This window comes from Trachurus japonicus, chromosome 11 (genome assembly GCF_045865225.1).
Source record: "Trachurus japonicus isolate A0001 chromosome 11, Traja_1.0".
Classification (NCBI taxonomy): domain Eukaryota; kingdom Metazoa; phylum Chordata; class Actinopteri; order Carangiformes; family Carangidae; genus Trachurus; species Trachurus japonicus.
In genome coordinates, this window is record NC_140917.1 from 8338870 (window position 1) to 8352781 (window position 13912).

Consider the following 13912-nt stretch of genomic DNA (forward strand, 5'->3'; position numbering starts at 1 on the left):
GAGAGAAAAATAAAGAATCTTGACTTGTCTTGACTTGACTTGTCCGGCCTCTAGATTATCAATATTAGATCGGACCCTTCTCTTAGTGGATGTAAACACATGTGGAAGTCAGGGAGTCTCCAATTAACACTGTCTGAGACGCCTTGAGTTGGTTATTGGGAGAACAGAGGCCCCTCAACTCTGCAGTAACTGCAGCTACAGTCAGATCAGACTGAAGTAGATACAGTTACAAGTCAATGAACGATTTCCCCTCTGGGGATTAATAAATATTTCTGAATTTCTGATTCCGATTCCCGCAACAAGAACATCAAATTATCTCCTGAACCTCCTCCTGCAGCATTATCGATCTCTCTTGCTCTGTATTTGGTGGATTTAACTGGAGTTGTTTTGGATCCTGATCAGTTGGGTATTCTTTTATTTTGTTGCATTGTGCATTTATTTTCCAAAACAACCCACAAACTGAATTTAAAAAGTTGCAGATAGTGTGTTTTATTTTAAGTCAGTGAATGAAACCGTTGTGGCTCTTATATTTATGCTCATGTTTTTCTATACACATTTTCTTCTTTGGCACCTTTGTATGCATGTAAACAGTGCTTTTGTGCCTTTATACGTCAACTGTCTTGGAGTTATGTTTATGTTCTTTAAAGTGATAGTTCACCCAAAATTGAAATTGCACTCATCATCTACTCACCCTCATGTCGACTAAGGGCTGGGGGAAGTTTCAGAGTCCTCCGTGGCTTCTCTGAGTTACAGGGGGTCTCGGCGTAGCAGTGTATGTCCATATAACGGTTGCAAAGGGATACAATTTCGCATTTCGGGGCTTCAATACAAGACGGACATTACATACGAGCAGCATGGAGGTATTTGGATGTGTTTTGGTGTGTCTTTTTGTTACGAAGACAGTTGGTATCCATTTGCAACCGTTATATGGACATGCACTGCTACGCCGAGACCCCCTGTAACTCAGAGAAGCCACGGAGGACTCTGAAACTTCTCCCAGCCCTTAGTCGAAATTTCAATTTTGGGTGAACTATCCCATTATCCCTTTAAGTTCATTTTTTATTTGTTACGTCTGCACCTTAAAACTGAGGAAAATCCTTAGTATGTGGCAATAAATATGTTCCCTATTCTGATACTGTGAGGGTTGTGATATATTTATACATATTTATATATTTATATGTATGATATATTATGTTGCTTACGCAGTGCGGGCAGCTCCAGGTGCCCTCGGGCGCCTTCTCCATGTCGGGGTCGAGGCAGACCATGTGGTACGCTCGGGGGCAGGTGTCACACAGGATGATCTCTCCGCCCTGCTGGCAGACCTCGCAGTAGTCCTGGTGGTCCGTCTCATAACCGTCACCCTCCTCAGCTTCTGGTGAGAAGGGGGGAGCGGGGGATTAAAAACAAGACAATATTTTGACCAAACCACCTCCGAACATCTGACATTTACACGACAAGGCAGGATGTGATCCAGGCGGCCTATTTACGACGATGAGCCGTGTGTGTCGATGTTGTTTGTGTCAGAGGAAAACCCACTCACTGAGTCACTTTTTCCCCCCTATAGAAAACACATCTCCTCCATAAAGGCAGCAAACTGACACTGAGATGTGTCACTGCAAAAACACATCAAGTATGAAATTGATCCGCAGTATTTATGCTTCATGCAGAGTTTTGAAATGCAAAGGCCAAATAAAGCTTTAAAAACTTAAAACACACGGATATGCTGTGTGTGTGTGTTGAGGAACAAACCTCAACTCTTCACTTTCAACTCTTAAAAACAAGATAAAAAACTACAATTTAAAACATCTCTTATGGTTTTAAAAAGTAGATTTCCATTTGTCCATTGATTATAAAGCAGCTCTAGGTTCTATATTAATACTGTGAAAGTATCAAAGCCTCAGGCCACAGAGAAACGCACACAGCCTGTATTAAAACTGAACCTTAAAATAAATCAGCAGGACTTCCTGTAACTTTGTGATGTCACAACAAAGCAGTCACCCTACCCACCTGGACGCAACCATCCAGCCATTTGTGTTATTTAATTCTTCTTTAACTTTATTCAATCACTTGGAAAACAGGCATCCAATCAGAAGAGAGACTCAGAACCTCCTCTCTTCCGATTGGCCGACTCTCACCCTGCTGTTACTAGAGCTCCAAGAGAGATAGAGAGATGTAAAACTCCACTGTGGCGTTTTTTTGGCTCTTAAAACCACAAATATATCAAATATATCGTCTTGTGGATCAACACTTCAAATAAAAAAAAAACACAGGAGGAGACAACGTGTTAAAATATGGATCCGATGAGCGTTGGTCTGGTGACAGCAGCTACAACAGAGCGTGCGTCAGTAGGCGACAACCGAGGCCGAGGAGACGTCGTCCTTCTAAATATACCAAACTCTGCTGACTCAGCCACAGTGACTAATATATGTGTGTGTATGTGTGTTTATGTACGCACACACCTCCACATGTTGTTGTGCATTTAACAGACTCGACGTTTTTTACTTCACTTCACTACGTTCACTCACTGCTGTGAAGCGCGGACGACGGCGTACCTTTCTTTTTCTTGGGTTTGCTCTTGGACGGCTTCTTTTTGCTGCGGCTGCTGCGGCTGTTCGACCCCTCCGAGACGGAGACGCTGTTCATGCTGCCGTCCTCGAAATCGCTGTCCACGTCAGGCTCGTCCTCCTCGCTCTGAAACACACACACACACACACACAGAGACACACACACAAGTTTTCATGCTGTGTTAAAAAAAACAAAACCTTCTCCAAAACTGGATTCAAGAGGGAAAGAAAAAAGGCGAGAGAGAGAGAAACTGGTTCGTACCGATGAGCGTTTCCTCTTGTTGAAGCCTCCCAGTTTGATTTTGAGCGGAGCCACTTTCTTGGTCTTGGCGTTATTCTTCTTATCTTGTGGTTTGGCTGCAGGTTTCGACTTCTTGCGAGCGTTAGGACCTACGACAGAACAGGAAATGCAGACGTCACACACAAACACAAACAGCCACAGACTCAGGAAGGGTTTGTTTTTGTTTAATTCACATCCAACCAGTTTTAATATCTCCTTTATCTACCTTTGCCCTCCTTGGTCTTGGCCTTGCGTAGCGGCGGCGGTGGCGGCGGCTGCTGAGGCTCCACCGGTGCCGGAGGCGCGGGAGCGACGGGGGCGACCTCGGCCACCATGGTGTCGACGGCGGCGGGGACGTTGGCGGTGGCCAGCGCGGCGTTGGCGGCGGCGGCTCCCCGCAGAGGGTTGTTGGTGCTGAACTCGCGCCACTTGGCCCCGAGGACCATCATCATCTTGGACACGGCGATCTTGGGGTTCTTGGCTGCGATGAGCGGCCTGGAGACGGGAGGATGAGAAGATTAAAACATCGGAGAAGAAGACCTTAAAAACTGATATTTGACAGATCCAGTTCCTTTTCAAGAGCATTTTAGCGCCAATTTGCATAAAATTTCATAAAAGTTGAATTAAAAACAGACTGAAAACCTGCACAATTTGTCAATTATTAAAATTGACAGGCTGTTCTTTAACAAAAATGCATCAAAATGAGTTAAAATATTCCCCCTTTTGATGTTTTATGCCAGATTTTGAGATAAAAATGTTTTTTTATGTTCTTTTCTAGATATTATCAACCACCTGCCAACTTATCTTCAGTGAAACTTTTACAAAGTGACACCTTTGGCAATGGTTATCTAAAAAAAAGTATTATTTTTATGTATTATATTCTACTTGTACACTTTTTTTTGATGTTTGATGCCTCTGTGCCTTAATTTTTCGAGTTGAATTGAAAAAAGTGCGAACAAGCAGAGCCTCAAACGGATATCCAACAGATCCGGTTCCTTTTAAAGATCATTTTAACCGCCAATTTGCATAAAATTTCATAAAAGTTGAATTAAAAACAGACTGAAAACCTGCACAATTTTGGATTTTCTCCAGAATAATTACCTGACAAACTGGCTGAAAGCCTTGTAGTTGGTCAGAGAGCGGTAGTCCTCCTCGGTGAAGACGTGGTCGATGTCCTCCATGCCCCAGTCGTCCAGCAGTTGCGACGAGGACTTTGGCTCCTGCAGGAAAAAACAAACAAACCAAACAACAGTAAGATTCACTGATATCTAAGAGGTGGGAAAAAAAAGGATTTGTATAAGAACGGAAACTAGAACATTAAAGGACTAAAGGCGGGCATAATCTTACATCAGCAGATAAACAATCATCAATATTACAGTGTGGAGCTTAGCCTACTTCCTCTTCACCAACACACAAGATCTTCTTCATCTTAAAAAAAAAAAAAAAAAAGCTGCTCGAAAAGATTCATGAGCCAGTTACTCAGAAATAATAATTAAACACAAACACACTGAAAGAAAAAGAAAGACAGAAAGCTGACTTTCTTTTTCTCAACACAAAATTAGGTCAAAGACGAGATATTCGCCCGGTTGCCGACAGACTTTCACATAATATCACTGCAGCTCCAACATCTGTCTCGCCGCCAAAAGCTGCACAAAGACAGAAGGGAGGAAGAAAAAAAAAACTCAATATGCTAAAGCTAAAAACCACACAGTTATGTTCTTTTGTCTCCTTCTCCAACATGCCCATTAAACAGCAGCAGCAGCAGCAGCGCTGGTGGAGGTAACAAGCGAACCCGCTGATTAAATAACTGGTTGAACCTCATTTGGAAGCAATAAAGTAAAAAACCAGCTCTTCCAGTAGCTGCACATTGTTCAGGAGGAAGGTGGATCTGCTCAGGCCCGCCATCCATCCCCACACACACACACACACACAAACATCTCTACTGGGTTATGGACTGAGGTCAGCAGCATCAGCAGCTGGACAGATGTTATCATGTAAGAAACCACGATAAACTTGGAAATTCATTTGGTGGTGGAGCTGGTTCAGGTCCAGAGGGAACAACGCCCCAAATCCAGATGCTCCATCCTTGCTGCTTCAGCTTTGGGATGATGATTGGATGTTGGGTGTCCAGAACCGTCTTTACATCACATATCGAGAGCAGCCATGTTCTCCCCAAATAATTCAACCTTGGCGTTTCCAGTCCATAAAGATTTTGGAGCATCAAAATGTTCCTCAGATCAGAAGTGGAATAAGAAGCTCTTTCCTCTGTGGTGCCATCACATGGACGACTTGATCTAATATATGATGTTAAACCAACTCCAATGATTTCTTAAAAAAAAAAAAGCGGATATTTTTAAGTTTTCTCTGCCATTTTCTGGTGAGTAGCAGGTGATGATCGTCCCACAAGAGCTTCAGCCATCATTGCCATTACAAGAGAGGAACTCATAGTCCACCCTCTGAGCAGCAGCGTCGCTTCTTGGGGGCTACAGTGACTCGGTATCGGAAAACGATGTATGCAACCGAGTCAAGCCAAGCCAGTTGTTATGCTAACTTGACAGAAACAGGAGTTAAAACCTTGTCTGGGGGCGGCTGTTGGTGAGTAAAGGAACAAAGCTGCTCAGATTGGTCGGTAAACAGCTGCTAATGCAGATGTTACCTATGTAGCAATAGCAAAAATCTACACTCTTCTTTACCTCACTGAGGAGTCTGTGCTGCGTCCTTAGAGTAAACCTCGCTGGACGTCCACTTCTAGGCAGAGAAACCACCGACCTGAACCGTCTCCATCTGTAGACAGTTTGTCTGACCGTGGACGGATGAAGATCTAAACTCCTGGAGATGAATTTGTAGCCCCGTCCAGCTTCGTGCAGCTCAACCGCTCTGGCCCGTAGCGCCTCCGAGATCTCTTTTGTGCGAGGCATGGTGGGTCCGTCTTCTTATACGGAACAGCAAAAGTCAAGATGCTGCGAGTTGTTTTCTAAACCCCACACCTCCGATCTGGTGTCATTGATTGGACTCGAGTTTTGCCTGAACTCCTGACTCTAATTAGCTTTAGCTGATGCCATTAGCCTGAGGGGGTTCACATATTTCTTTGCACCCTGCGCTGTGAATTTTTGAGGGATGTGCGAGAATAATATCATCAATATGGATCGTGTTGGTTCGTTATTGTAACTTAGATGAAGAGCTGATCTCGTCTTAGGAGACAAATTTCAACAATTTGCCGCCACATGTCAGATTCTGACAACACTGCAGCTCCTGTTTTCTCAAGACCACTTTAACTCAGTATAAGTGTGGAGCCATCAATACTAATCTGATCAATTGATTAGATAACCAGAGTGGGGTGGAAAACCTGGTTTAGCAGACAAGTCTTAACATGAACCAAAGCTGCAAAAGGCCATAATTCAATATGTGGCCGAGCTCCTGCTGGACGACCACGACGTCGAGCGATCATCATCACGCACGCAACAAGTGACCAACATGTGGGTTCCAGCTGTGTGGATCTGTGGCGTAATACCCCAACGACACAGTTTTCACGCCGAGGCTTTTGAAAGGCGCTGCTGTGTCGAGCTGTGCACAAAAGGCCGAACCCTCCACCTCTGACAAAAAGACTTTTGTTGGCTCCTCTCTCTGCATCTCAGCGAGAACCTTGCTGCCACTGCGTTATTTCTACCCCATAAACAAACTGAAGCTTATTATCATCATCATCATCAGGTGGTGCTCACGTAACACACGTGGTGTAACAGCCATCGATTGTACAACAACTGATATAAAGTTTCATGTCCGAGTGACTTTCATTGACGGTGTCAGGCCACGGCTCAGACGTTACAGATGTGGAGTCAACAACTGTCGGCAAAGGTCACATAAAACACAATGTGACAAGACAATTACAATTAACCCACCACTGTGACCGCTAAGTTTAACGATGATTACATTACAATTAAAAAGGATGAATGACAGTGATTAAAAGACGTCACAGAGTAGAAATGGCGGCTTGGGGAAAATGATGGAAATGTTACTTTTCATTATGAGGATCGTTGATAATAAAATTAAACACTATTCTGTGCACTAAGTGTCAACTAACCAAATCAAACTCAGGAAGTATTTAATTATTATTTCAATGCAGATTCATCGGCCAAATAGTTTCACAACTGATCAATTGTTTGGTTTAAAACAATAAAATGTAGATTTTTCTGAGATCAATAGTCCCAGATTCCTTTTCTTTCTTAAAAAAAAACAACAAAAAAACAAAGAAACGCGGCAAATCCTCACCACAAAGAAGTTGCAACAACCAAATGTTTATAATAGTTTTGCTTTAAATTGATTATCAGAACAGTTTCTGAAAAATTTCCACTCAAATCTCCAGATTTCTCCTGTTTCCTGTTGTAAAAACGACTGATAAAAACTAATTTTCTCTAAATCTCGGGGGCTGAGCAGGTGAGCTGCACTAGACTACAGGTAAGTAAATGAAGACACTTTATTTCCTCCATCTTCTTAGAGGCGGTGGGGTTGGTGGGGTGAGGGAGGGGTCGGCTGCACAGACCCGACTGAGGGCGGCCAATGAATCAAAATGTGTTTATCTAACCAAAAAAAAAAAAGGGTCAAGAGCGCAGTGCAGTGCGGTGCGGCTCTAGAATAGGTTGCCATGGTAACAGCATATATGCCTTTACACCCCCCACACCCCACCCCACCCCACCCCTATTCCTCCTCCTCCTCCTCCTCCTTGCATAAGTGTCATTAACTACAAGGCCCCCTATTGGCCGCCGGGCGGTGAGTCGGCCCGACGCAGCTCTTTGTTTAACCATCTCTCATCTCACGTCTCTTGTTTGTCAAACCACGACCGACCGACTCCATTACAGGTACACCGTCAGTGAGGCTGCACATCATCTGGAGCCACTGATACTGATATATATATATATATATATATTAAAAAGAAAAGTTATTTCCGCCATCCAAACACAACAGGAGCAGCTTCAGAGAACCAGACAACACTGTGGAAGAAGACGACGACGACGGCTTCACCCAATAGATAAAAAAGATCCACAACAAATGCAATTTCATTCTGACTGTGCGTTGTTTGCTCTGTCAGTCACACAACCCCCCCTTTCCAAAGAAAAAAAAAAAAAAAGGAACAATACCAGTGGTTTTGCATGATCCCGCCCATTTACCTTAACTCACATCCACTTCTCATCGCTGCCAATTATATGTTGCAAATGATGCTGTTTTAGATCATTTGAATGTTTTATTTAAGCAGCTTGGAACAACATGGGAGCTTCATCCATTCACTTCTATCTGTGCATTATGAAAATCAGTAGTAAAAACCAGCACAGGTGTTATGTGTGTTTATATCAAGGTCAAATCTTAAACTTGAGCAACTCTGTTTAACATTAATGCACACTGAATCTCACTGCTGTAGGTTACACAACGGGGCAAACTCAGTTGTTTTAAGGTGTTTCACATTCATAAAGTCGCGCTCACAGGCGTCTAGTCTCCAGTATCGCACAGAAACAAACCTGTGTAAAGGCCGTTGCTCTGTATTTATTCAAATAAAAAATTGAAATCTTTGATATCATGGCCAGCGTAGTTGCCAATTATTATAATTTACTGGCTGTTCTTTAACAAAAATGCATCAAAATGAGTTAAAATGTTCCCCCATTTGATGTTTCATGCCAGATTTTGGGATAAAAATGAACTTTTTTCATGTTCTTTTCTAGATGTCATCAACGACCTGCCAACTTATCTTCAGTGAAACTTTTACAAAGTGACACCTCCGTATGAATTAATGACACTGGTAATGGTTATCTAAAAAAAAAAAAAAATCATCTAATTTGTATTATTTTTATGTATTATATTCTACATTGTGAAATTCGTACACTTTTTTTGATGTTTGATGCCTTTATGCCTTAAATTCGCCCCTGGGGATAAATAAAGTTTTGAATTTAAAGTTGAATAGAAAAAAGTGTGAACACGCAGAGCCACCATAATGAATGAATGAATCTTTACAACTGTTCATTTCTGTCGGACGCTTTTCAATAGTTTCTACCTGAAGCCAAAGTTTTCAGGTATTGATCGCCACCGTGTGTGCTGAGAAACGACTTCGTGTCTGGCTTTTTCTTACCGAGCTGTCGTCATCGTCGTCGTCGTCTTCCTCCTCGGGCTCGGGGTCTTTCTTCTTGGAGGCGCTGCTGCGTTCGCTGCCGCCGGCGCCGCTCCTCTTCTTCTCCTTGCCGCTGCTGGCCCTCTTCTTCTTCTTGCGTCCTGGAGTGTAGTCGCTTCCCTCGCTGTCGGAGCGCTGCACGGCGACGGCGTCCTCCGCCTCCTCCGCCCCGCCGATGTCCATGGGCTCTGGGGAGCTGATGGGCAACTCCTGGACCGAGCAGAGAGAGAGAGAGAAGACGAGAGTCAGCAAAGTGAGAGAGAAACGTTCCAGAAACAACGGGAAAGAGGCGGCGAAACTGATCTCCGACTGTAATCCAACTACACTCCTGGCAACATAACAATAATTACAGCGATATAAAATAGATTTCTTGAGAAGGAAAAAAAGATAAATGAGGACCAGATGGATGTCGAGTTGAAATTTAAAACAAAAACATAAATAATTTTTAACATGCCGTGTTGTTAGATTTTTAAAAATCAAGAGACGAGAAAGAAGTCTCTGCACTTTTCTTTAAATGGAAAAAACATCTCTGTGTGGTTTGGGAGAGCATTAAGGAAACAGATTGTATATTAAGTTGAAGATATAATATAATATGAGTCTCAGCTACTTTTGCACACAGCTGCACTTTTTTACAGTTTGATGTGCAGAAAAACTAAATCAAATCTGGGTTTTTAATCATAAGTCCCTGGATTGCATTAAACACAACTTCTGAACAGGACATGGGATTAAAAACATCATTTTTTTTCCTGGATGGAAACTGATTTCTAATTATTTTTACATGTTTATTTTATGTACACAAGAGCCTAAATTACAAAGTTGGAAGGCTTTTGTGGATTTGGGTTTCCCGAGGCTTTAAAGGTGCAGCTACTGTAAGTGACACACACATATTCATATACATATATACGTACTTCTCTCCGCGACCGCCTCTTGCTGCCTTTACTCTCTCGGCTCTTCTTGGCCTTCTTCTTCTTCTTCACCTTCGGCGTCTCATTCTCTGAGATTTCCTCCTCGTCTTCATCTACATGTGGGAGAGAAAACAGGCCAGCGGACACATTTCACGGTTAAGATACACAGAGGGGTGACTGTGTGTGTGCGTGTGTGTCAGTGTATTTGGGCCGTGTGATAGCATTAGTGGACACAGAGCGAGCCGTGAAGATGGCATGCATATCAGCAGCCACTTACAGAGCCTGCTGTGAACAAAAACACCAGCTGCATGCTGGGAAAATTGGGCTGTGGTTAAAGTTTGTCTACTCAATTTGCCAGTCTGTCAGGTAAACAAACAAAACCAACAAAAAGTAAAGTTTGATGCAGCTTGATGGAGCTTGATGTAGCTTTCTGCAGCGACAGTGAATATGCAAAGTTTTGATTGATAAAGCTCATCCATATTTGAATGATCCGATTATGATTAACCAAACTCAGACCTTACGAGGACGACGGGATTGCGGTCGGTACCTGGCGCTGCCTCGGTGGCTTCGAAGTGCAGCGGCACAGCGCTCGCTGAGCCTATTAAAGTAATTGACTATGGTAAAAAGTAAATGGCACGCTGCCATTAAGATGCACCTGGTAGGAGAAGAAGGAGCTTTAATGTGATGAGCTTTTTAGGTCATATAAAGGAGACCAAGCTGTGTGTATGTGGCCGGCTGCACGACTGTGAATGAAACTGGAGGGGAAAAAAACTGATTTAAACGTTGAAAGCACAGCGAGGTTCCTTGTAAACACTGTCAGAGGGTTTTCTGCTTGATGTATGTTTAAAGAATAAAGTGAACTCAGCGTTTAAATGATCTTAGTCCACACTTACACAGAGTGGTGGTCGTCTTCTTGTTTTATTTTTTTAAAACTAGCTGCAAGTTTTGATTTAACTCCGACTTAGAATAAATCACAATGACATACATTTAAGACGTGGACTTATCTGCTGTGAACTTGACCTACTTTAGAGGTGATCTTCTATAGGGTTTATGTGTTGATAAGCCTTTCTTTTCTTAAGAAAGGCCGTGAGCAGTTGTGATCTGAAGTCCTCATAATTTTTTTACAAACCGATCAATCAATTCATCAAGAGAATTATCAGCAGATCAATAACAATAACCAGCGGGTGCAACTCTGTGGTTCCACATTAACCAGCAGACATTACAGATTTAATAATTATCCAATAGTGACTGAACATACAAGTGCTATTTTAACATCCAGGGGATTTTTCTTTTCTGCAAGGATTGCAATAGCTATAATGAACAGTCAATTTATCAATTAGTGGAATACTTTAACAATTATATTAGTATCAAATTTGATCTGAGGTACATTTTTAATGATTTTGGAACCATTTCCATTTAAGAAATTGCCAAAAGATGAATTGACAATGACAATAACCGTTTGTTGCAGCCCTATCAGATAATTTCACTTCCAATATTTTAATAAATTAGTGATATTATTACATTTAACAGCAGCTAGTTGCTGCATTCAATAATATACAATGAAAAAACAAAGATTTTCAAATAAAGAGCTTGTTAAACTGTCAATTATCCTCATCTTATGGAAGAGCTCTGCTCTCTGTTTACATTATCAAGTGGATGCAGCATCACATGTGAGATCTGTGATAAATTTGACTTATTTAGTGAATAAATGGTTGTATTTAAGACGGTTTTAACACATGATCTTAACTTGCAGGACTATTTGTTCTCGCTGCCTTCACCCCCCCTCCCCCCCACCAGTGCTCGACGCGCGTGCTCGTCCGATTTTATACAATCAGTAAACAACAATGCAACATACTTCGGCTACATACACACACGCAGCTCGAATAATATGTTGTTTTGTTTGAAGTGAAAACGAAACGACCAGGTGGATGTGGTGTTTATCTTTATACTACACATGATTATTTTTTACTTTTCGCTCTCCTCTCCCACACACTCAAACCGGAGGCGCCGGCCATGAGGAGGGGAGCTGCTCCTGAACGTCATCCTCCGGCTTCCAAAGCTCACTGGCTGCCTCCATCTTGTCATCACCGACACGTAAAGAAAAAAAAAAATACCGGTAGCTGGGCTGGCTAAACCCAACGTTAGGCCCCGGGAACATGCCGGTTTTAAGTCGGCGTGGAGTGCATGACCCCTACACGGACAAAGCAACTCTTAGCCTTACTCACTTAACTCGTCTTTTTTTATTTATTTTTGTTAATTGTTAATTTTCCTAACAAGGCGCGCAACGACGTTTGAGCTAAATGTTGCGGCTAACGTAACAGGCAGCCATAGCGCGAATTACGGGGTGGTTTGACCCCCCCGATTACGACTTCATCCCCCTTTAAAAGAGGTACAAATAACACATTTAGGGGTTGGAACATTTATCTTTCTCGTCAGCGATAAGAAATACTACAATATATAGTATTTCCCATAGTTATGCCAGGAAGATGCGTGTAGTAAAATTTCAGACACCCCCTAAGTGGACTATACCATTTCATTTGCCCGGTTTATAGCTAACCGGTAGTTAGCAGCGGCATTAGCATCGAGAGGCTAGCAGCTTTAGCGTAGCAGTTAGCACGTTGCTAATGCTAACGGAACATGATTGATATGAACGTCAAAAACATCTGCTCACGTTAGCCTGAAGATTAGCAAAAAAAAAATTCAAGCTAACAAAAAAATGAGCCTTTTCTTTCTCTCTTACCGTGCATTAACCGGTCCTCCTCCGGGGGGGCTCCATAATCATCTCTGTCATCCTCACTTCCAGACATAGCAGCGGCGGCAACAAAACTTTTTTATATTTAGTTAGCTAACAGTTTAGCTAACTAAATAAATAAAGTTATTTTGTAGGATAATCCAGATTGTTGGTTGGTTGGTTGTTGTTGTTGTGACCCCGGTCAGACTCTGCCCCAGGTTTTAGGAAGAAGAGGAAGAAGAGGGGGAAGCCGGCCAGGGAAATAATAAGAACAAAAAAAAAAACACACACACACAGACAGACACACAAAAAGAGAAAAGAAAACGGAAGTGAATATTTAGCACTTAAGAGCATTCAAACATCAAACACAACCCACACGGAGCGACTACACACAAACACCTCCAGCACATGGGGCTTCTTTCGTTAACCTCGGACAATAAATCCAACTTTTATCTGGCTATCAAACAAAGATTAGCACCCTCACACACTCACACTCACTCCATCTCTGCCTTCAGCTGACAACATGCCATCTTGCCACTATCGTTAGTTCCCCGTCCCATTAGCATGCGCTGCTAACCGAGCTTGACCGGCGGCCAGGTTCAGATTTGAGAAAGAGAAAGAAAGAACCGAGCCGCTCTAGCTACTCCAACACACACACATTTTTTTTTTTACACACACACACATACATCCACACACACCAATGGTACCAATCCGTGAAACAACTAAGAGTTAACAACACCGGCATCCGAGGCTATCTCACCCCCAAGTAAATCCACAAACAATAAAAACCAAACCAAAAAAAAAAAAAAAACTGACATAGGCTCCTACTCACAACTTGATTCCTCACAGCTTCTCCAAAAAAAAAAAAAAAAAACAATAACTCCCAGGGATCAGTCAGTCAATCAATCAATCAATCAATACTTGGAAAGCTTCTTTTTTTTTGGTGTTCAGGTAACGGTATACATACAATTTAAATATATTTCCGTGTTTTTTTGGTAAGGCAGCGTGTGCGCACGACGCCGTCTCCTCTTTCTCTCTCTCCCTCGCACACTAGCTACACACACCCCGGCCCGCGCGCGCGTGCACACACACAAAGAGATCAGGGGGCAGGCATCCCATAATATCCCCCCCCCCCCCCCCCCTTCCCTTCCCTTCCACCACACACACACACATATACACTCACACACTCACACTCACTTCAGTCACCCCTCCCCCACTCTGCATAGTTACCTTGCAACGTACAGACCATAATAGTCAACTCACCCCCTCCCTCTCCTACAG

At 42.7% G+C, this 13912-nt stretch overlaps 1 protein-coding gene across 8 annotated transcripts in view; it reads right to left on the reverse strand.

Annotated features, from left to right (window-relative positions):
- Window positions 1–13684, reverse strand: part of chd4a (chromodomain helicase DNA binding protein 4a) — a 35832-nt gene extending 22148 nt beyond the window's left edge. For 3 of the 8 annotated variants that reach the window (XM_085790854.1, XM_085790850.1, XM_085790852.1), the window contains exons 1-9: window positions 13464–13684; window positions 12641–12840; window positions 9904–10013; window positions 8957–9205; window positions 3946–4064; window positions 3071–3339; window positions 2827–2954; window positions 2553–2691; window positions 1203–1372 (exon numbers count right to left, since the gene is read on the reverse strand). In XM_085790854.1, coding sequence (XP_085646980.1) covers window positions 1203–1372; window positions 2553–2691; window positions 2827–2954; window positions 3071–3339; window positions 3946–4064; window positions 8957–9205; window positions 9904–10013; window positions 12641–12707 — 1251 coding nt within the window. In that variant the 5' untranslated portion in view covers window positions 12708–12840; window positions 13464–13684. The remainder of the gene's footprint in view (window positions 1–1202; window positions 1373–2552; window positions 2692–2826; window positions 2955–3070; window positions 3340–3945; window positions 4065–8956; window positions 9206–9903; window positions 10014–12640; window positions 12841–13463) is intronic. The other 5 variants (XM_085790855.1, XM_085790851.1, XM_085790856.1 and 2 more) reach the window with 3 other exon arrangements.
- Between the last annotated feature and the right edge of the window lie 228 nt (window positions 13685–13912).